The sequence below is a fragment of the Alexandromys fortis genome, unplaced genomic scaffold, assembly GCF_014885135.2.
Source record: "Alexandromys fortis isolate MF-2015 unplaced genomic scaffold, M_Fortis_MF-2015_v1.1 scaffold_44, whole genome shotgun sequence".
Taxonomy (NCBI): domain Eukaryota; kingdom Metazoa; phylum Chordata; class Mammalia; order Rodentia; family Cricetidae; genus Alexandromys; species Alexandromys fortis.
In genome coordinates, this window is record NW_026067921.1 from 4,527,233 (window position 1) to 4,551,216 (window position 23,984).

Here is a 23,984-nt window from a genome sequence, read left to right on the forward strand (position 1 = left end):
GGTTTCGCTGTCTAAGGTGTAGGTGCAGACAGCGTGTAGCTCAGGGTCTGGCTCTCCTCTCCCTAACCTTAGTAACTTAGTAAGGCCTTTGGCCAAGTGGTCTCAATCCGGAGACCAGAGCTTAAAGATGTCACAGGAAACTGAGAAAGACTAAGGATTAATTCCCCTCCCTTAGCAGAGCTCTCCCAATCTGCACATTCCTTCAGACCAGGAGCTGGAAGGGTACACAGGGCAGCAGCCCAGGGAACCCACTAAGGTAACAAATGCTAAACTAACCCGCTCAAGTTTGACCGGTCACAACGTCACGTCTCTGACTCAAGTGAAGCCCAGGAATCTACTGCAATGGAATCCAGAAAAACTGATGGCTACACTGAGGGCCACAATGACCTGATCCAAAGGGGAGTCCTAACCCTTTGTTTTGGGCCCTCTTAATGAAACACAACTCAAGCCCCGCTGTTGTACACACAAAAAGTGAGGTCAGTGCTAAAGAGCACGGGCTGCTCCTGCAGAGGACCCCAGTTCAGTTCCCAGCATTGACACGGTGGCTCTGCAACTCCATTCCAGGGGGTCCAGTGACCTCTTCTGACCACTGTGGGCAACAGGTGCTCACGCTGCGGGCACAGATGCATATGGGAAAACAGTCATAAAAAGGTTCAAAAGGAAAAAGAATGAGACCTGGCACACTGTGATGTTACATTTTTATCTCTATTTTTCATAATAACCAGGAAATACTTCATAGGAAATAAATACTGATATAGACAAGATTCTTCACCATCCAGGAGGAGAGGCAGGAGTGAGGGAAGAGACCCAAGACCACCAGCAAGTCGTGCCAGCAAGCAGAACAGAGAGAGGCTCAGCTGCATGGATTCAAGCAGGCACCCAGCACACAGCCCATTGAGTGCCCGCCCCTGGGGCTCCTGGAGAAACACCCAGGCCCCACCATCACCTCTCTTCTGAGGAGACAGACAAACAGATTTTTTTGGTCACAGTGACATTTTTGCTTTTTATCCTTAGAAGGACTGGCACAAGCTAATGGGGAACAGTAATATAAAACAGAATAGCATTAATCAGCTGAAGTGCCCTACCCAACCTTTTCTTTTTACTCAAATGAAGGAGCAGAGCAGGTCAACCAATGTCTTATCTTTATTGTAAATCCGGAGCATTTCTATCAGAAGCAAACAACACATCAAAGATCTCCCCGGTTCCACTGCTCGGAACACGGCAGCCGAGTGACAGAACCAGACACGTCCTTCCCCTGGAAGCCACTGGACTATCTACACCGAGGACAGCTCAAGACTGTAACCCACGACAGCTGCCCCCTCCCACAGGAGTGGCCCAGGATCTACCTCCTATGGTGTGCTGGCCTGGCAGACAGCAAGACCATAGGCACCTGGTGACTCAGCACACACCTTTCTTGGGCTCCTCTGGAACGCCCCAAGTGAAGGAAGAAACAAGCCTATCTGGCCCCATGGGATCCCTGGAGGAAATCGCAGGCTCTGGTTAAACCCACAAACCATCTCCATCTTTGCTCTCTTCTTCCCAGCTCAGGTATTAAAGTGTCCCTGCCTGAGGAGACAGCAGAGACAGAGCCTTCTCAGCAAGCAGAGCCTCGGCCCAGGAATTTCCCATGGACACAGGTGATGTGGGATTCCCTTCCACATGCTGTGAATACCACTGGTTAATAAAGAAGCTGCTTTGGGCCTATTGCAGTGCTGAATAGGGCAAGGCGGGAATTCCAAGCAGACAGAGGAGGAAAGAAGGCAGGCTCAGAGAGATGCCATGTAGCTACGGGAGGAGAAAGACACCCGCACACCGGTACCGGTAAACCACAGCCTCGTGGTAAAATATAAAATAATAGAAATGGGTTAATTTAAGATGTAAGAGCTAGCTAGAAATACACTTATGCTATTGGCCAAGAAGTATTGCAATTAATACAGTTTCTGCGTGATTTCGGGGCTGGGTGGCTGGGAAACAGACAAGCAGCCTCCACCTACACATAGGTATATACTTGAGTCAAACTCCATCCGACCTTGTCTTAGCTCGGAGAGCACTTCTGTCGAATACCAACAGGGAAGATATAGTTCTCTACACCTCAACATCCCCACATGTAGAATGGGAACAGAGGATTCTGCACAGAGGCTCAGTCAGATAACGCAAGCAAAGCACTGCCTACAGAGCATACTAGGAAAGGTTTCAACAGACAGACAGAAGGACATCAGGATCGTGGGAGGAGAAGCAAAAAGTACATTATCAGTGTATTTGGACAGGATAGGAGAGGAATTCTAAAAGCCACCTCCACCAACTCAGATCCTAGGGAAAGAAAACCCTGAGTTTTGAGCTCGTAAGTCTTTGGAGGGATGTTTAATCAGGATTCCATCATTTCTTTAAAATAAGTCTGCTAAAATATGACTGCCTGGAGAGGGAACGCCTGTTCACTCATTACAGGCGCTCAGCATACACCCGGACACTAAGACAGGTTTTCCCGTTGGGGATCCACCTGTTCCTTAGCCTTCAGTTCCTCTAGCTTCTTCTCATAGCGACTCAAAAAGTAATCGTCAGGCTCGACCCCCGAGTTCTTCAGAGTTTCCAGGACCTTCTCCAGTCTGGCCACAGAACGGGCCCCGTCGATCTTCCTTGTACTTAGGTACAGAGTGAACTCCTGGAAACCCAAGAGCTTACAGGTGTCCACAGAGCAAATGTTCCGGATGTTGGTGGTTCTGTCCAAACGGGGGAAAAACACCAGACCTGACATCTTCTCTAAGTCCTGCAGGCTCACCTGGAACTCAGTTAACTGGGACTGGAACCCAATAGCTGTATTTGGCACCACAAAGGCCCCCAGTGCCAGCGGTTCCGTAGATTCCGGGCTTCTGCGAGCCAGAATCACCTTGTAAAGGTGTGAAGGAACTGCCACGTTGTCCTCACCGATCACCTAAAAACAAAGCAGCCCAATTAGTGGCACTGACCTGTGCCAACAGTTCCCAAGGTTTTGTTCCTACGTCTTAGATGCATTACCATAAAGCCTCTCGTGAGCAGCCTCAGTGTACCCCAATGAAGAGTCCAACTGCTAAGGAAAACGAAGAGATTCAAACAAAGACAGGAACCAAGCAGGCCAGTTCCAACAAGTCTTTAAAGTAATGCTACCCCAAAGATCAGGACAGAGGAGGAAGGGCACTAATCACTAAGTTTTCAGGGGAAAATGCTGTTATTTTCTCTTTATCTCCAAGTCAGAGTTTTTGGTCCTCTACATAGGAGAAGCCAAAGCTGCTGGCTTCAGAGTCTCAGCTCTCATAATAAAAACGGCCCTGGCTTAGCAAACTTACCAGCAGCTGCCATGTCAACAGAACTTTCTAGATCACTTCGATCGCAGCTCACCTTTTCACGGTAAGCATATGCAACTGCTTTTGCTTAGTTTCAAATGTTCCTGGACTACCAGACATTGAACTTCTAAATTGAGCTGTCGTCAAATCAGACACGATGAGAAAGGCCGAGCAAAGAAAACACGTTGGCTGTGTAGGTTGGCCGTACTAAGGAAATAACATTATGAACCTCTTCAAATGTCTTCCCAGTGTGCTTAAAAGCCTCATCTGTTGCCTAAAAAACAAAAGCTGAATGTCCATTTACTTAATGGCCCCCGATAAAATGACACAAGCCAAACGAGCATGCCTGCAGTGTGCCTTCCAGGGCCTGCCTGCAGTGTGTCTTCCAGGGCCTGCCTGCAGTGTGCCTTCCAGGGCCTGCCTGCAGTGTGTCTTCCAGGGCCTGCCTGCAGTGTGCCTTCCAGGGCCTCCTTTGGCCCGTATCTCCCCGTGATCAGGCAGTTCTAGCTGCAGGTTCCCTGTCAGAAGCTCAAATAAGACAGTGAGATCAGAGCCAAAGAAGGGTTCTTCTCTGATTTTTACAAACTCCTATTCACACCGCACACAGCCCACAACTCCACGGCCATCCACTATCTGTCACACACTGAACACACTGAACAACAGCAGGACTTGAGGGAAGACCGAGCCACAGGAATGACGTCCACAACCAACTGTCTGTGAACATTCTCAAAGTGCTGGGGGGCTCAGGAGTGAGGTTTACGAAACCATGTGGTCCATAGGTTCAGATTTCTTATTCCCAAGAGTGATTTGTGCCACTAGACAAACGAGCTCGGAAAGCTACTGCATGTTCACACCAGGCTCACACATCCCCAATAGCATCCCCTAACGATGTTCAGGGGTCCTGAACCTGGCCTTGAGCCTCTAATCCTAGCATTCAGGTGAAAGCAAGAGGATCAGAAGTTCAAGGTCACCCTTGGCTGCTCACTTAGGGAGATCTAGGCCAGCCTGGACTATGTATCTCCTTTTAAAAGGAAAAGGGAGGGGCACCAGCAACTCCTGAAGGGGAGCCAATGCCCACAGATCACCCTACAGGCAGATCATGGCCAGATGCTAAAAGATGACGGATAATGACGATAAGGAGGCTTGGGGGCCAGAACTAAGGGCATAGTGACTATGGAGCCATATTCTCAAAGGGGTATAAATTGAAATGAGCTTCAAACACTATGTATGGTGGCTAGGGACACAGTTGGTAAGCAAATTACTACTGCCACCTGGTGGGCTTTCCATGTCACTGCAACACAGCACAAGAACCTTCAGGTCCTTGGAGAACCTTCTACACATCCACTTCACAATTTCCACCTCAACGGCTCCTGTCCACAGACAAATGGCTACTTTCTAAAATATTTAACTGGCCATGTACATTGGTTGCCAACCAGAACTTTTAACTGAGTTCCTTACATACCAGCAAAAGGCATAAACGTTTGACATTTTACATTTCATGGTCTCACTGCATGGAAATGTGCCATTTCTATAGTTCTAGATCTCTCAAACGCACACAAGCTAAAAAACCTCCGATGCTGCAGTCTTGAGGGCACTCCCAATCACTCAGATCCATCTCAATCCTGACACTGGTCATGGTCAGAGCCATAACATGTGACTCTTCTAGTCATGGCCTTCCCTACCAGCAGACAATGAAATCAGGGCGGCGGTGGCGCACGCCTTTAATCCCAGCACTAAGGGAGGTAGACATAGCTGGATCTCTGTGAGTTTGAGGCCAGCCTGGTCTACAAGAAATAGTTCCAAGACAGCCAGGGCTGTTACACAGAGAAACTCTGTAAAAAAAAAAGAAGGAAAGGAAGGAAGGAGGGAAGGAAGGAAGGAAGGAAGGAAGGAAGGAAGGAAGGAAGGAAGGAAAGAAAGAAAGAAAGAAAGAAAGAAAGAAAGAAAGAAAGAAAGAAAGAAAACAACTACTGCCAGACTCCAAAGCTACAGAGAAACCCTGTCTTGGAAAACCAAAAAGAAAAAGAAAATGAAAGCAACTTGTTATCTTGTCCAAGTCAGTCTACTTTGTTCTCAGCACATCTAAAAGAGGCTGTGCCTGTTTGGAAATTCAAAAACCTACTGTTTCTTCCAAGATTTATAGCCGCGTAGTGGTGTCGCATGTTTTTAAAATCCCAGCACCCAGGGGGCAGAGGTAAGTAGATCTCTGAGTTTGAGGTCAGCCTGGCCTACAGAGTGAATTCCAGGACAGCCAGGACTATACAGAGAAACCCCATCTCTAAATAAATAAGTAGGCAAGTAAGTAAGTAAAGTAAATTAGGGTTTTCTTCCTTATAGGTAACTCAGCAATACACGTATGTTTCTTACTTTGAGAAAATGTTCTAGAATGCACAAGGTTCTGCCAACAAGACAGCTCCTCAAGTTCCACTTTGCCATAACCCGGTTCCTTTTTTCCTGTACAAACAGCACCAACACCCCCAAATGCCCTCGTAGACCAGTATGACAACAGACTGACATGCTAACTTAAAAAGCAAGACCAAAGCACACGCCTTTAATCCCAGCACACGGGAAGCAAAACCAGGGGGTTACCATGAGTGTGAGTTTGGGGCCATCCAGGGCTATACAGTGAGGCCCTGTATCCAAAGACAGAGAAAAGGAGGAAGAGGAAGAGGAGGAGGGTATGATGGTGTAAAATTAAAATCCCAGAACCTAGAGAGGTAGAAGAAGGAGGATCAGGGGTTCAAGGACAGCCTGGGCTACATGGGCTGCTGCTCAAAACAATAACATAAACAATTTCAAAATCCCCAAGATCTATAAAAAGTATTTTTTATAGAGAATGTGATTCAAACAACAGTTTTTGCAGAGGGACAGTGGAAAAACATAGGCTCCAGCAAGATCAGACCGTTAAAGGTCAACAGCAGGTTTCAGAAGGAGAAGTCAAGCTGAACACAAGTGGCTGCGGACAAAGGGTTTCTGTCTGTACGGCTTAACACGAACCAAGTTTCGAATATAATATCGGTACCTCAGCAACAAACCTTTTCACAGAAGATTTGGCATAAAAACGCTTTACAGAAGAGACCGCTGCTGCTATCAGACCGCTCAGGGACCCTGGACTCTTGTCAGGGCCAACAAAAACTGGAAAACAACCAGCTGGAAGCGACCAGAAAATACAACACACAGAACAGCTGTAAGATGGGCTCACATCTAAGTTAGCTATTTCCTATCTACTGCCCAGAGCTTGCTTCCTCCTTCTAAGACAGAAATAACAACCTAACCCTGTCATAACCACAAAGAACACCCCAGTTCCAGAAGAAATTGGCAAGAAACAACACAGGCTCAGCCCGCTCGCTATCTGTACTGTCACAGAGTTGCTGTGTCTTGAGCAAAGTTCTTAAGATAAATGTATTTCCTGACACTATTCCCAAGAAGACAAGAAAGGAAGACGTCAGACCAAAAATAAAACTACCACAACACATCAAGAGACCACGCCCTTAAAATGCCAATCACGTGAAAGGAAGAAACACGGTAGTCTGGAAAACGGACTCAATCCCTACCTAGGACAGGAAGAACATGCGAGGAGACAAGGGAAGTGAAGTCACAGAAATGTTGGTGCCCTGTGTCACGGCAAAGCCAGAAGACACCTGCTGGTAAGGCAGCTCAAACTAAATAGAGCCTCCACGTACGGGACATTGCTCCAGGCAGCGGGCAGATACGTAAATGACCAAACTTTCCCTGGACGTCCAGGTTCCGGGAACAGATTTCTGATTTGCTTCCTCCCTAGGAGGAACTGGCAGAAATCTGGGTTGTGGCTGGCAGGGAAGGGCAGACTGTTAGACACTGCTCACGCTCCACCTCGCATCAGGTCATTTACAACGTTCCTGCCCAAATCCTCAGGTATGATCCACTCATCTGGACTCAGGCTCTCTTGTAACGGACACCTACCTCAGAGAAAGCACATGGCCAGCTCGGCTCTGCTAAGGATGACTCTGATTCGAGCTGTCAGATGGTTCACTTCTGATAACATCACTGCTACCAACCTCCCTGAGGCTCACCCGGACTCAAGGTCCAGGGTGCTGTGATCCATTCCCCCAGATTCTAGTGGACATTTCTGCCTGGCTGTAAGGAACCCTCTTGGCCCATTTTGTTATTTCTGCATGCTAGCAGATACTCCTGGCCTCTGCCCACAGCAGCTTCCACTGCTGATGGACTTAGCTCTGCAGCAGGCGCTCGGCCGCCCCTGTGCCACTGCGAGAGCCTCCAAGGACGCCACTGAGTGAGCATCAAGTGTCAGAGAGATCCAGGTCTGCGTCTCCCCCATCAATCTCAACCGGCGAGGCCTGGGTTTGCCTCCCTAAAATCCTCAGTTCCTTGTGTGGAAAGGAACAAAGCCTCATTTTGGTAAGGGCTGTAGTGAGGACACAAGACAGCAGAGTGAAAGACCTTACACGAGGCCTCGTCTAGGCCCCCAGACGCCAGCTCCTTCGCTACACCTCTCCAAAGTTTAAGCGCACACATGCGCCAGTGCCTGCACTGCAGACCCAGGTACCCCACGTTCCCGAGGCAGAGTGTGTACGACTGAAAACAAGTAGCAAGCCTTACATGTGATCCAGAATCGTCAAGCACCCCTTGGAGACGGAGCTCAAGGTTCACACTGTTCCTTCAGAGGAACAGGCTGCTGTCAAAGGCTGCTCAATGTGTGTCCCCTTCCAAACAGCATTAAAAGACACCACTGGACCACAAATGCTCAATTGGAATTGATGGTTCTAATTGAGGGTTCACATGCTAGAACTGTCTGAATTTCTTGTCTGGACATTCAGGCTTCTGCCATCAGGCCCAGCCCTTCATCTCTTCTGCTTCTTCTACATAGACATACTGTTTCTCAGCACAGGTGCCTCTCCACTCCCCCGCCACCCCTACCGCCCCTCCCAGCCTCACCTTCCCTCAAATGTGCTTTCCTTGGTGAAATGCTCACATATGCTTCTATGCATGCACACAAATGCATTTTTTTTTAACTCAGTTAAATTCTTTTTTGGTGTTTTTTTTTCCTTTTATTGAAAAATTACTAGCAGGAGGTAGTGGTACACACCTTTAATCCCAGCACTTGGGAGGCAGAAGCAGGCGGATCTTATTAGTCTGAGGCCAGTTTGGTCTACAGAGTGAGTTCCAGGACAGCCAAGGATGTGCAGAGAAACCTTGTCTCAAAAAAAAAAAAAAAAAAAAAGGAAGGAAGGAAGGAGGGAGGGAAGGAGGGAGGGAGGGAGGGAGGGAGGGAGGAAGGGAGGGAGGGAGGGAGGGAGGGAAGGAGGGAGGGAGGGAGGGAGAGAAAGAGAGAGAAATAGCTTTTTTCTCACACAGCACATTCTGATTATGGTCCTCCTCTCCCTCTCCTCCCAGCTCCTCCCCACCTCCCCTCACAGTCAGATCCACCTCTTTTCTGACTCTCATTAGAAAACAAACAGGCAGGGCTGGAGACAGCTTATTGGTTATAGCACAGGCTGCTCATCCAGAGGTCCTGAGTTCAATCCCAGCAACCACACGTGGTTCACAACCATCTATAATGAGATCTGGTGTACTATCTGGCCTGCAGGCAAAACACTGTACACATAATAAATAAATCTTTAAAAAAAAAAAGGAAAACAAACAAGTTTCTAAGGAATAAAAAGATAAAACTACACGTCGGAATAGGCTGCTTAGTTAGGTTTCTACTGCTGTGAAGAGATGCCATAACCAGGGCAACTCTGATGAAGGAAAACATTTAATTGGGGGCTGGCATACAGTTCAGAGGTTTAGTCCATTACGGTCATGGTGGCAAGCACGGTGGCACACAGGCAGACATGGTGCTGGAGAGGTGGCTAAGAGTTCTAAATCCGAATCCACAGACAACAGGAAAGCAGAGTGAGCCACATTGGGCCTGGCTTTAGCATCTAAGGCCTCAAAGCCCGCCCCCAATGACACACTTCCTGCAATAACACCGACCTACTCCTAACAGTGTCACTCCCTGTGAGCCTGGGGGCCGTTTTCTTCCAAGCCACCACAAAGACAAAACAAACAGAAGGAAGAGTCCAAGAGAAGACACAAGATTCAGTCACTCATTCTCACACTCAGGAATCCCGTAATAGCACAAACTAGAAGACACACTATATATGAAAGAACTTGAGAGTTAAAAAGAGAGGAAAAAACATAAATAAAATTTTAAAATGAGATAATTTTTCTAAAAGCCCACACATGACATTTCGAGACAGTTTTGTTCCTGGCTGGCCACTACCCCTGGGCATGCAGCCCACCCTTACGAGCAGTTTGTTTCCCCAGTGAACTCCGTGGAGAAAACTAAATTTTCATTTGCATGTGGTTATCAACTGAAGATAGCCTCTGTGTTAGAGATGGGGGCCAATTAAATTCTTAAAATAGCAAAATTTTCTTTCCCTAATTAAATTACTAACAGACAATATCCTGCCCTCATGCTAACAGATACACTAAGGAGTTTTGGGTTTAAATTTTTAGTTGGAATCAAGTTTGATCTGAAAAAGAACACCCAAACTAGCTAAACCTATGTTATTATAGAGAAATCCACTAGTGAAAATAAGAAGTCCATTAAACTAAAGTCACAAGGCAGGTCTCTGAGGAAGACAAAAACTAGATGACCAGAGGATGGAGTCTTGTCAACACTCAACTTCTGTGTATACATATGACGCATAACGGTGACCAGGGATCACACATGCCCTCCTCAGAAGACACAGTGAAAAAAGGCCTCCCAAACAGTGAGCACTGAGGTAGAGAATTCCGCTCTACTCTTTGGGGCTCTCTCCACCCACTATAAGTGCTGAACACACACGACAAGCAAACAGCAGCAGAACGCAGACTCGAGAGTCAGCTTGTCATCAGACCTCAGAAGCAGGGCTCCTGGGGAGACATACTGTGCCACAAAGCAATGGCCTTGTTCTGCTCCAGGATGAAGCTAACAATCTAAAGGAACGCTTCTCAAACCTGCCGGTCCATGTAACGCTCCCTAGGGAGCTTGACAGCTATGCAGATTCTGGAACTATATTCCTAGAGTTTAGGATAAGCAAAGACTAGAAGGTTTACCTACATTGCCTCTTCCAGAAACTGAGGCTGAACCCCAACATAACACAAAAGAGAATATCAGAAAAGGGCTGGGGGAACTTAAGACTAAGTAGATCTAAGCTAAGTATAAAAAAGCACACAATAACAAAGACTGCTCCTGAGTTTACCAATAGCGCACGCATCACCAAACTACCTTTCCCCTTGAAATATGCCGTCAGCTTTGGGCCACCCTCCCGTTTTTCCTCCCGCCTCCTCTCCCACTTTCTGACTCATGATCACATTCGTCAGACCTCTGAGGCCTGACTGTACCAGGGTTCGGACTCCACCGTCCCTCCCATCTATACTTAAGTATCTCATCATTTAAAATGTGTGTGCTCACGACTTCCAAGCGGATCTAGACACCAAGCCTGACCTCTGAGGTCCAAACTCACTCATCCTGCCTACTCAGTATCCCTGAGTGGTCATCAAATCTCAAAATGACAAAGTGTACTCTATCCCTGGTCATCTTGGACTGAATGTGACTAGACTCCTTCCTCCTCCCCAGAGCAGCCCCTGGGAGCCTCTGCCTCAGCACTCCTGCACGGAGCAATTTTCTCTCAGAGCTCCACTCGCCCCTCACTCAACTGTCAACTCCTATTCCCACTTGTTCTTCTCACAAACAGCCAGTCAAACTAGGTTTTGCGAATGTAAACCAGATTACACCACTCTCCTGATGGAAACCCTGCAGGCGCATCCTGCATTCACAGTCCAGGCTTCTTCCCATCTTCCCTGGCCCACAGCTGCTGTCACACTGCCCAGAGTGCCTTCCCTGACCGCCAAGCTCGGCTTCTCTCTCACTGTAATTAGGGTTTCTGCACAGGTGTTACTCACAAGTGACCAACCCTACTTTCTCTCCTCCTCCACCATCCTTTACCACTTGTTCTTTAAGGCCCTTGTTTGCCTTTTCACTCTGGATGAGAAGCATGAGAGCTGTCCCAGGTATACACTGGAAGCTTAAAAAGACGTGGAATAGCTTAGGTACGTGGTGTGTACCTGTAGTCCCACCTGCCTGGGAGGCTTACGCAGGATTGCTTGACCCCAGCAATTCCAGAACAGCCTGGGCAACACAGCAAAACTGTCTTTAAAGGTAAAGCAATAAATAAACACACTGAATGAAAGGAAGAGGAGGAGGAAGCTGGGGAAGGAACAGAAAGTTAAAGGGGTCCAAGAATAATATCTTAAAAAGCTGATTTCCCTTTTTAAAGAGTATGACATTAAATGACCTGAACCATCTGAAACAGCAAACGAAAGTGCGTCACACATTCTTAGAAGCAGCAGCTGTGGCTCCCTCACCTCCCATTCTGTTTCTGTCGTCTGTCTTCAGGGGGCACAAAATGGCACAGAATTATACCTACCTCCTATAGATCCAAACACATGACTCACACACACATGCAATGCTGTAAACGCTGGTTTTATATTTTCATCAGACCCGAACAACAGGGCTAGACAGGAATGCAAAAGGAGAAACGCCAGTGGTGTGGGAAGTCCTTCAGTGTAAACGTTGCTTTTATTATTAATGAATAAAGTTGTCTCAGCCAGAGGCTTAGCAGAATAGGGCAAGGCAGCAATTCCAAGCAGACAGATGTAGAGAAAGAGTAGGCAGAGTCAATGAGAAGCCATGTAGCTGCTGGAGGAGACAGAGGCCGGGACTTTGCCGGTAAGACACAGCCACAGGCTGATACACAGATTAATAGAAATGGGTTAATTTGAGATATAAGAGCTAGCTAGAAAGATGCTTAAGCTATTGGCCAAACAGTATTGCAAATAATATAGTTTCTAAGTGATTATTTTGGGTCTGGGCAGCTGGGAACAAATGAACAGCAGCCTCCACCAATACCACCAACAGCCACAAAGTGCTGAAGCTGAGGTAAGAATGTGCATTCCTCCAGGCAGCAGTGGAGCAGGCCTTTAATCCCAGCACTGGAGGCAGCAGTGGAGTGATGGAGGAAGGTAACTGGTTAATTATAATAAACCAACTGCTTGGCCTCATAGCTTAGAACATAGATAGGAGGAGTAAACAGAATAGAATTCTGGGCGGAAGAGGAAGTGAGGTCAGACTCTGCTCTGCTTCCAGAGGGACCCGACAGCTCTGCTCTCTGGAGCAGAGACGCCATGCTCAGCTCTCCCAGGCAACTCCAACCCAGAATGGACATAGGCTAGAATCTTCCCGGTAAGCGCACCTTGGGGTGCTTACACACATCATTAGAAATGGGCTAGTCCAGGTGCGAGAATTAGCCTGTAAGGGCTAGAGTTCATGGGCCAAGCAGTTCTTTAAATGAATACAGTTTGTGTGTTGTTATTTCGGGCATGAGCTAGCCAAGCGGCCAGGGTGTTGGGGACGCAGCCCCACCGCTCCTATTTCAACAGTGGAGCAGGCCTTTAATCCCAGCACTGGAGGCAGCAGTGGAGCAGGCCTTTAATCCCAGCACTGGAGGCAGCAGTGGAGCAGGCCTTTAATCCCAGCACTGGAGGCAGCAGTGGAGCAGGCCTTTAATCCCAGCACTGGAGGCAGAAGTTCCCAGGTCTCTAAATTCAAGGCCAGCCTGGTCTACAGAGTGAGTTCCAGGAATGCCAGGGCTGCACAGAGAAACCCTGTCTCAAACAAACAAAAGATCAGTAGGCCCTATAAACTAATAGAAACAGGGAATGATACAAGCTCAGAAGCCCAGAGAAGGATCTAAGACAAATAAAGCTTTAAGATAAAAACAAAAACCAAGACCATCACTCAAAATCCACCCTTCAGGAAGCTGACCCTGACTGACCTCACGAATCTGATCCCTGGGCGGAGAGGAGTCTCTAGAAACTTTTCAGGTGACTGACCACCCTGAAAGTCATCCACTGATAAACAAACAGCCACACTCCAGTGTAACCACAGTCACTGACGGCGCACGCACTCCAGTGTAACCACAGTCACTAACGGTGCACGCACTCCAGTGTAACCAGTCACTGACGGCACACACACTCCCGTGTAACCAGAGGCACAGCAGCATCCTCCCGTGTTTTCAATTCTGAATTTCACACAGACTTTGCAAATGCTCTAAGAGCTCCATCCACTGTCCACCTATGCCCACCAACTGTTAACAAGTTCCTTGATTTCTTTATCATTCTCTTGTCTGTTGTCCCTAAATTTATTTAAACTAAGTCACAGACCCACTGCTTGATCCACAGGACATTCTGTCTTACAGAGACATTCACTCACACAGTCACAGACCAATGACCAAAACCAGGAAATTGAGAACCAACCAGTCTCCAAACCTCAAACGTAGCCAGCTGTCCCCAAATACTCCTCGGTAGCCTTGTTTTCTGTCTCTAAGACCACACTATAGGATTTGTTTTCACATCAGCGGACGGTTCCCCAACTATGACATGGTTCCTCTCTGTGATGAGCACAGTGTGTTTTAGAATGTCCTCCCCTGGGCTCCACCCACTATATCCACACAATGGGACTGAATGCCATGCATTTTTGCAGAAACCTATCTTCTCCAAATGTCACCCAGAAGTGCCAACTTCTCTAAGTCCCTCTGCTAGAGATGCTAGCCATGATCCTTGGGTTAGGAAGGTAAAGTTAACACTTCTCACCTTTTGACCACTGAGTGACTAGGGGACGGGAAGTGTTCCTCACAGAACTGCTGCCCACGCTCTGGCATCCACAGATGATTTCCGCTTCAATCACTGGTTGCTGTGACGGCCGCACTCCGGCCAATTCCCTGGCTGACACCAGTCAGGAATGTCCCCTGTAATCTGTGTGTTTACTGCCTGTGGTATTCTGACCTAACCCCAGAGGGTTACACTCCTCTTGGCTTTCCTATTCAGTCAGATATGGTAAGCAGGCGCTCCTTCCAGCTCATTCCTGTCCTCCCGATATGCCCGTTTTCCTGAGCACTTCCTTGGCTGGGGACGAGATGTTCCATTTTTGTACTTTATCCTACGCAGACTCTGAGGGAACCAGCCGCTTCGCCAAAGTGCTGGGGCCATTTACCAAGAGGTGACTCTTAGAAAGCCAGATCTGCCTGTGGCTAAAGCCTCCATCACTGCTTCTAAGCCAGCTCGGCACAAAGTAGGACGCACGTTGTTATAAGCTGTAATCTAGAAAGTCATACTCAGTAAGAGCAAAACATAAAACATTGACTGCTCACTACTGCATCTGAACAACACAGGTCACAGAAACACTATGCCACTGTATATGCATATTTATGGGTTCCATTTGCTTTTTTATCTTCTTGGGTACTGTCTTGGTTTGGGAAAAGGAGGGTTGTTGTATTAGGTTTTTGTTTGTTTGAGAACGAACTTAAAGTTGGGTGGATAGAGAGGGGGAGATGATCTAGAAGAACTTGGGGGAGAGAAAGACTATGATCCAAATATATTTAAATTTAAAAAATTGTTTTAAATAATAAAAAATGTCAAAAACTACATCAGACACTGATTAAAAGTTAATTTTCCTTTTATATTGAGTAAAAATTTTATTACACAGCAAGCTATTTATATAAATCTCTCAATTTCATAAATCAAAACCTAAATAAAACTGTAACTTAATTTCAGGTTTACAGTCACCAAACTTTTTGGTGGTGAGAGTCAGAGGATCTAGGCAAAGACAAGTATAATTATATCAAAAACAAAAATAAAAGGCAGTTCTAAACATTTTGGTTCTAAGATTTTTTTTTTTTTAAGACAGTTTCTCTGTGTAGCCCTGGCTGTGCTGGAACTCACTCTGTTGACCAGGCTGACCTCAAACTCAGCGATCCACCGGCTTCTTCCTCCTGAGTGCTTGGATTAAAGGTGTGCAACACCACTGCCTGGCAAATTCTATGACTATTGTAGCCGCCTGGTCTACAAGAGCTAGTTCCAGGATGGGCTCCAAAGCTAGAGAGACCCTATCTAAAAAAAAAAAAAAAAAAAAAAAAAAACAGCAATAAAAATAAATAAATACTAAAATTAAATTAGCAATTTGGTCAGAAGAGAAAACTGAAACGAATTAGTCTTTCTTTTTGTGGTTTCTCAGTAGCTTTGGAGCCAGCCTATCTCTGCCTCCCAAGTGCTGGGATTAAAGGCGTGTACCATCGCCACCCTGCACGGATTAGTCTTAAAGAATTAATTTTTCTGCCTTCCTTCTCACCAATAAGAATGACTGGGCATAATGACCAAAAGAAGTCCCCAGCGTAACTTTAAGGAGAGTAAAGCAGGCTGTCCCGGAACCTACGTGAAAGTGTTCGGTGCTGAAACCGCACGGCACATCTGGTCTAGGCCGCAATCAGACACATGCAGACCACACACCCATCCTCCTGGCGCAGTGCATGAAGAGCTCAGGCACACGGTGTCGGCAGAACACTCAGCCCTGCTACTGCACTGCTGTAAGATGCCCACAGCAGCAGCTGCGGTCTCTCGTGTCTCTATGTCATTAGAACTTCTCACACACTTGGTCGGCTTCCTGCAGTCTACAAGTGTCCTATGTCTTCAACATTAAAAAAAGAAACTCTAAATAAAGCTGAACAAATGAAATTAAAAAGCAGAGCATCGAATGAGATTACGAGTCCATGGAACAACATAAGCACGAATGTTACAAGTCCCTACCTACCTGGTAACTAACTGTTTTCTTCCCATCACTAGTATGAGGTAAGGTCAAAGGTCCCGATACTATCCAAACATCTTCAAATCTCTCCGTCAGTTCACGACAATACATTTCTATCCTGAAAAACCATCAAAACATGTTATATGTTTACAGGCCTACATGTAAGAAAGCAACAAGTCTGGGCTGGAGAAATGGCTCAGAGGTTAAGAGAACTGACTGCTGTTCCGGAGGTCCTGAGTTCAATCTCCAGCAACCACATGATAACTCCCACCCATCTGTAATGAGATCTGGTGCTCAGAACACTATAAATAGATTAAAAAAAAAGAAAAAGAAAAAGAAAGAAAGCAACAAGTCACCCAGTCCCTAGGAAAGACACCAAGAATCTATCTCATTTAAGAAATTAACTTAGGGATACCTATAGTGGCACACACCTTTAGTCCCAGCACCAAGGAGGCAGAAGCAATTGGATCTCTTATGAGTTCAAGGTTAATCTGGTCTACAAAGAGTTCCAGACAGGCTGGTTCTATACTGTGAGACTCTGTCTAAAAAAAAATTTTAAAGCCAGGAGGTAGTGGTACACATCTTTAAACCCAGCACTCGGGAAGCAGAGGCAGGCAGATCTCTGAGTTCGAGACCAGCCTGGTCTACAAAGCAAGTTCCAGGATAGCCAGAGCTACACAGAGAAACCCTGTTTTGAAAAAAAAAAATTTAAAGCAGTCTTTTGAACTTCAAACTATTAAAAAAAATATATCAAATCAGGCTTGATGTTGTACACCTTTAATCCAGTACCCAGGAGGCAGAGGCAGGAGGATCTGTACAGGTTAGAGACTAGCCTTGCCTACACCGAATCAAGACTGCAGCTATGCAGGCTTATCTCATCTGAAGCTGAAGGTCAGACTTACATGGAGACGCTCAGACTGTCTCCAGCATTACCTGGAAAAGTCAAAAGCTTAACCGCAATTCCCTAAACCATGGCTGTTTCTAGAAAATTGATCCTCAAAGACTGATGGAGCCAAATGGTCAGTCTAGTGGCACTTGTCACCAGAATGTATCCTAAAACACTAAAGAGACTAGAAACAGATTCCTTTACCTAGCTTACCACAGGAACTGTTAGGTTCTGGCGCCCCAGTGGAAGCCATCTACACAGCACAGTGCTAGGGACAGAGACAGGTTCACAACACAATCAACATGGTAGTGATAAGCGCTTTTTGTTTTGTTTTTTGATTTTTGAGACAGGGCTTTGCTGAGTAACAGCCCTAGCTGTCCTGGAACTAGCTCTGTAGACCAGGCTGCCTCTGCCTCTGAGTGCTGGGATTGAAGGAGTGCAACACCACTTTTTATAATGCACTTGGCCAGGATCTAAAGGAGACGGCAGCTCTTGCCACCATTCCTCTCCGTTTCTTTCACAGGGCAAATGCCCAGCTACAAGGTGAAGCTCTCCTCTCTACAAAGATCTCCCCAGGGAAAAGAAATGTAAAGGACCCCACAGGTGTGCAATCAGCAACACAACATGGGAAGGGGAGAACATCCCAGAGCTTCAACAAGCTGGAAGGAAGAGCTTCACAGGGGAGTGACTCTGAATCTCAGCTGGACAACTCAACAGCAGCAAACACTCGGGGGAACAAGCACCGTCAAGCGGGTACCAGAGATACTGCACATTTTTAAGTGCAATTGTGGGTTACATTTTAAACCAAATCTTTTCTCCTAAAAATATAATGTATGATGGCATATATTATAATCTGAGCAGGTGGTAGGGGTTAGGATACACAGATGCAGCAGATGTGCGCTGACTGGAAACTACTGGTCTTTCAGACTCCTCTCATGGTTTTTCTGAGTCTGTGTTTGCATACAAGCACATGAGTGCAGGTGCCACAGAGCCCGGCAGAGGTGTTAGAAGCCCTGGAGCTGGAATCACAGGCAGCTGTGGGCTAGCTGGTACGAAGCTTTGAGAACCAAACTCCTGTCCTCTGCAAGAGCAACGCTGGCTCTTAACCACTGAGCTACCTCTCTGGCCCCTGGGTTTTTAAGTATAGGGCATTTTCTTAATGCTTATTTTTTAAAATTTATTTATCTTTTTATGTGTGTGTTACCTGCATGTATGTAAGTGTACATGTGAGAACCGGAAGAGGACACTGGGTTTCAGGGAACTAGTGTCCCAGGAAGCTGGGGCCATCACGCTGATGCTGGACACTGAACTCAGACCCTCTAGACGAGCAAGCATACTCTAAGTGCTGAGCCATCTCCCCAGCTTTATTTTCTTTCTTTTCTTTGTTTGGTTTTGGTCCTTTGGTGCTAAGGATGAAAGCCATGGCCCCTGCCCATTTGAAGCAAGTAGTCCATCGATGAACTACACTTCTAGCCTTATTCCGAACCATAAAATACAAGAAAAACACACCTGCCTGAAACAACCTCAACCAGTGTTAGTCTCAATGCCTGCTGAGACCACAGGACAGACGTAACAATGTTAAAAGAAAGCAGAAGGCTCAGATGTTCTGGTTTCTACCACTAAAATGGTTAACGGCTGTGCTGAACTGCACCACACCAAACCTTTCTCTCGCAAAGTTCAGAAACAGGCAGTGTGCTGGTTCACCCTTGCCACCCCAGGACTTTCAAGGCTGAGGAAGGAGAAGCCCAAGCAGGTGGCCAGCCTTGGCAATTGACAGTGCCTCCCCCAAAAAGCTTAGAAACTTAAACCAAGTGCCTTTCCTGGACACGTGGCTCACTACTATCAGGAATGTCACTTTGAGTCATTTCTCTCAAAACCTGACTTGAACAGAAGTGAACAACCAAAGAGGCAGGCTATCTTTTGAAGCCTGTGCTCCCACACAGCCAGGAGAGCGTCTGGAAAGCGAGAGACAGCGCACACATGCCCCAACAGTCTCATCACACCACGCTCACCCACACCTACCTATTCCAGTAGCCAGAATTGTTATCGAAATCCTGAGGCACAATGTTAGAAAGGTAGAAGGTCTCCGCCATGGCCTTCTGTGAAAGAAAACAGCATGTTATTCCAGCATGCCTTCCCTTCAAAGGCTCCACAGCAGATGCTGATAGCCCCAAATTAACACCTCATCTCTAACAGCTAGGACCACAGGACCACTCATCAAGGCTGGAATCCGCTCAGGCCAGCAGCCACTCTGCCACCCATCCACATCCCAACCCACTGAGACTTGCTTAGATAAACAAAGGTGTAAATATTCCAAGACAGAGAATTCTGTCCTTATGCAGTATAACAGCTCAGGGTCGGTGAGATTGCCCAGCAGGTAAAAGTGCTTGCCCCATGAGCTTGTTACCCCAAATTTAGTGCCTGGAACTAACAAAAAGGTGAAAGGAAAGAACTCTACAAGTTGTCCTTGGGCCTCCACATACAATTCACGCACACACGCACGCACACATACACGCACTATATGCAGAATAAATTTAATTTAAAAAAAAGACTAACCCTTTCTCAAAAAAAAAATTAATTTTTTAAAAGACTATAAGCTGGATACAGTGGCACATGCCTATCATACCTGCGCTTCAGAGGTGAAAGCAGGGGATCAGGAACCCAAGGTCAACCTAAGCTACATAACGGGCTCCAGGACAGCCTGTACCACATGAGACTGTCTCAAATAATAGTAGTATCAACTACAATAAAAAAATAAGGGGGGCTGGAGAGATGGCTCAGTGGTTAAGACCATTGCCTGCTCTTCCAAAGGTCCTGAGTTCAATTCCCAGCAACCACATGGTGGCTCACAACCATCTGCAATGAGGTCTGGTGCCCTCTTCTGGCCTGCAGACATACACACAGACAGAATATTGTATACATAATAAATAAATAAAAAGAACTATATTGTAAATAGTTCAGTGTGCCTGGCTTTTCCCAGCATTTGCATCATCCAAAGCATGTTTATGAGCCCCAGTGACTAAAAGTCTCCAAAGAAAGCTGCAGAGTAACTTCTGGAGGAAAGGTCAACTTTCTGGGATTTTATTTAAGGTACAAACAACAACAATAACAAAACACTTAGTTCAAAAGTGGCAGAGAAAACGTCCCTTTCTCCCAGTTTCTAGCCACCACAAACCCATTCACGTGGCATGTCTGACCAACATACACAAAGCTGTTTCAATGACTGCAGTCACCAGCTGCCATCACCATATCCACCACTTCAAGGGCGGTCCCAGCCTGACTGGCACGGCGGTCCTGGACGCCACTGCGGTTCTAGCCTGGCCGCCACTGCGGTCAGATACACAGCCACTTTGTCTCAGCTTTTCTACAGCTCTCAAACTTTTAAAAAGAAGAATGAGTAGCTGAACCCATAGTGGCTTTTCCGCCCCCTTTACATTTAGAATTTAGTTTTCAGAGGCAAGAGACAGACAGACAGACACGGACATCCTCAAGCTTTATGTTCTGGTCCCTAGACCATCAGCCACACATCCTCATCCTCTCAAAGTGTGCCTACACTGGAAAACTTGTTATTTCCTGCTGGGGCCATGTGTCCTCGTGACCAGCCACTTCCAACATAGTCCTCATTGAGGGCACTGAAGGCTGAAGGGACACTGGGATCGGGCTTGAATTTACAATGTTTTCTGTCCGCGTCACCTGAAGAAAAAACACACAAAATGCTGATCAGTGGGTCTCTAAGACAGGCAAGTGGGCTACTGCGAGACGGTACCCCTTCAAGTGGGTGTATTGGGGACCACATGTCTTAAGCTCCTAAAATAGTTGAGCTATTTCATCTGAGCAAGCCTTGGTCTAGGACAGGCTGATTCTCACGCAGGGACACTAACTCTTACACTCAGACTCTGGCCTTTCGGTGAAGAAACGACTCTGGACAGCAGGCCCAGTGAAAACAAGGAGGCGGTGAGGGGACAGAAAACACCACGGAATAAACGTGAAAAGAGACCATCCTGTCACGCACAGCATGGGCAAGACCTGCACAAGCTCAAACCAGACAAAGACCTGCAGAGGGGCGAGGGGCGTCACAAAGCTCCACTTCTCACTGAGGGCTACTGGGAGAGGACAGTGGGAGGTGGTGATGCACTCTCAGGAGGCAGAGGCAGGTGGATCTCTGAGTTCAAGGACAGCCTGATCTATAAAGTGAGACCCAGGACAGCCAGGGCTGTTACACAGAGAAAACCCTGTCTCGAAAAAATAAAGAAAGAAAGAAAGAAAGAAAGAAAGAAAGAAAGAAAGAAAGAAAGAAAGAAAGAAAGAAATAAGATGCCACAGGACTATAGACCATTTACTCTAGTCATGGCTATATGCCCAGAGCTTCGTACCACTGTGCGAGCACACTTAGTGGGTGTTTAAAAAAGACCTGTTGAGGACAGGCTCCAAAGCCAAAAAAAAAAAAAAAAAAAAAAAAAGGCCTGTTGAGGTAAAGATGATGCTCACTGCGTGAATATTTAGGATGGGGTCTTGAAACTCAACTATTGAAACACAGATGTTCTCAGCCCCTGAACCAGCTGGGAAGGATCTTGGGCTCCTTGGAGACTAAACTTGATCCATTTAATCAGAGAGGAAAAATAAGCATCATTTTCAGGGTGTGCTGTAACAGGCTACAGTTGAAAATATTCTCAACCATCCCCTTACTCTAAACCTGGAAACCCTTTCATCAGTGCCTGCACTCTGTTCCAAGCACCCACCTACGATCTTGTCCTTGGATATATGCTCAAGGACCCATCTGGGCACCCGCTTTGCCTGATCATAAGACAAGGCATGGTTAGTGTAGCGCCTAGTCTCCGTTCCGGTCAGAGGAAATCCAAACTGTTCCAAGACAACTTTTTCTGAAGATTCTAAGAAAGAAAAAGAAAATAAAAAAAAAGAAAGAAAAAGAGGGGGGTGAATAAAATACAAGTAATTAGTGACTCTTACTAAGAACAAACGACTATCAAGACAGCAGTAGCTAAAAGCAAACGGCTCAAAAGTCTCAGCAGGAGTGATTCCCAAAGCTGAGGGGCAGGAGGCTCTAACAAGACAGACCTCATTTGTGCAGTTATTCAGTCAGAGAAAACGGCCAGCAAAATCCCCTGCCTACGGCCTGCTGTGTACTCACCAAGCCTCAACTCTAGGGGGTGTATTTGGTCTTGGTGCTGGGGAATGAACTCGGGGTTCTCGCTCGTGTCGGGCAGAATTCCTGAGGGCCACATTCCCAATCCTTCCATGTTTCAGTCTGTACAGGGTCTCGCTGCATGGCTCCACTAACTGTGAGCTCGCTCTGTGGTCCAGGCAGGCCTTGAGCTTTTGTTCCCGCTGCCTCCACCTACCACAGGTTGCTCAGTTTACAGGGATGGGCTGCCACCCTCAGGACTCTCAAATAAAGGCCTGGCAAGAGGTGTGCGGGTGGAGGCGGGCACAGCTCAGTGACAGCGCTGGGCACAAGTGCTAGTCAGTTCCTGGTGCCAAAATAAACAAGGACCCGATCTTATTAGCTTCCCAAATCCGTCTGCACCTCAAACTATAAGGAGACCTCAAAGGAAAACCATCACGTCACCGCTATCAGTCACTGATTAAACTGGACGGGAAAGAGGCTTCTACTTAAGGAGGCAAAAATGGCCATAACTGTAGTTTCTCATCACCATGGTATCCCATCTGCCTGGCTAAATATTCGTTTTCATTTTTCTAAAGACCATAACTCCAGGAGTGGGAGCACACACCTGTTACTCCAACAGGTTTGATGCCTGGCTGAGTCAAAAAAAAAAAAAAAAAAAAAAAAACCCTTAACAATCCCTCACTGACACTTCCCCCATGTTTTAATCCAAGGAAAGACTGGGAACCCGGTACTTTCTCCTAGTGGGAGAGAGAGAGAAAAAAAAAAAAAAAAAACAGCTCTCGCCTAATACCTAGCCGGTTACTTCCCAGGCACCAACCACCAGAGACGTCCTCAGGCATAGTGGCAAGTATCAAAGAAGCTGATTGTTCAGCATATAGCACATCCTGGGACAAGCGGGGCCTGCAGGTGCCCCCGGGGGAACGTAAGGACTTACATACTCTGAAGACTGGGTAGTCAGTCTTCACAGAAACTCCTTCAGACATGTGTGCCGTGAGGGCTAATGTCAATTTGATAGAATCTAGACAAAATCACCTGAGACAGGCCTGAGTATGCCTATGCAGGGGTGTGGGAGGGGATCATGGTTGCACTTAGTGACGTGGGAACCCCCAGCTTAACTGTGGGCGGGGTCATTCCCTGGCTGGGAATCCCACACTGTATAGAAAGGGCCTAGCAGCAGCGGGCATTCGTTCCTGCTTCCTAATTGTGGAAGCGGTGTGGCCAGCTGCTTTAAGGTCCTTCCCCGCCATAATAGGGGCTGCACCTCGAACTGGGAGCAAAAACGAACCACTCTTAAGCGGCTTTCGTCGGGTATTTGCTTGCTTGTTACAGCTACAGGAAAAGAAACTAAGACACTTACTGAAGGCCAGCTCTGTACCAGGTACTGTGCTGCACCTAAGGTGGAGAACAAACAGAGTCTCAGCTCGAGCTGGCGCTTAGGACAGAGGGCAGTGACGTGGGAGCCCGCAGAGGCCGGGGGATGGCGCCCGCCCGCAGACTCACCGTGCGGCTCGCCGTCCCGACGCCGGAGGAGCTGCAGCGCCGTCAGTCCCGCGCCTGCCGCGCCCACGACGGCCCCGGCCAAGAAGCCATTCAAAAACCGCAGCGAGTCCCTGTGGCGGGAAGCGAAGCTCTTAGCAGCCATCGTTCCGGAGACGCCAGCGCGCAGCCTCTGCCGCGCCTGCGCACACCGGGGGTCCGAAGCCTGAAAGGCCCAATTCCAAACCCGAAAACTATGCACGCACGCGCGGTTTGGAGCCGCCTCCCAGAAGTCTTCGCCGCAGCAGGGGGCCTCGTGCGTCCCCTGGTGACCGCTGGGGCAGACGCACCTGCCTCCATCCCTGGTCCGGGCCAGGTGATGGTGGATGAGTTGAAAGCGTCGTGACTTGCAGGCTTAATCGCGTGTGCATGGACTGTCCTCAGAAGAAAATACCTTTACACTCCTTTAATAGTGAGTAAATGTGTTCTCAT

General features: G+C 47.2%; 1 protein-coding gene across 4 annotated transcripts; it reads right to left on the reverse strand.

The window, feature by feature from the left end:
- Window positions 1-1,125: 1,125 nt before the first annotated feature.
- Exog (exo/endonuclease G) lies at window positions 1,126-23,718 on the reverse strand. 4 transcript variants are annotated; one of them, XM_050141631.1, is made up of 7 exons: window positions 23,517-23,665; window positions 23,374-23,408; window positions 21,610-21,759; window positions 20,424-20,563; window positions 18,893-18,969; window positions 15,991-16,102; window positions 1,126-2,929 (listed from the first exon to the last, which is right to left on the reverse strand). In XM_050141631.1, the coding sequence occupies exons 4-7, from the start codon at window positions 20,454-20,456 to the stop codon at window positions 2,468-2,470; spliced, it is 684 nt and encodes a 227-aa protein (XP_049997588.1). In that variant the 5' UTR covers window positions 20,457-20,563; window positions 21,610-21,759; window positions 23,374-23,408; window positions 23,517-23,665; the 3' UTR covers window positions 1,126-2,467. The 4 variants fall into 4 exon arrangements, with proteins under 4 accessions (XP_049997588.1, XP_049997586.1, XP_049997585.1 ...); XM_050141629.1 differs by lacking the exon at window positions 23,374-23,408 and having other exon boundaries at window positions 18,893-18,966; window positions 23,517-23,718; XM_050141628.1 differs by lacking the exon at window positions 23,374-23,408 and having other exon boundaries at window positions 23,517-23,716.
- Between the last annotated feature and the right edge of the window lie 266 nt (window positions 23,719-23,984).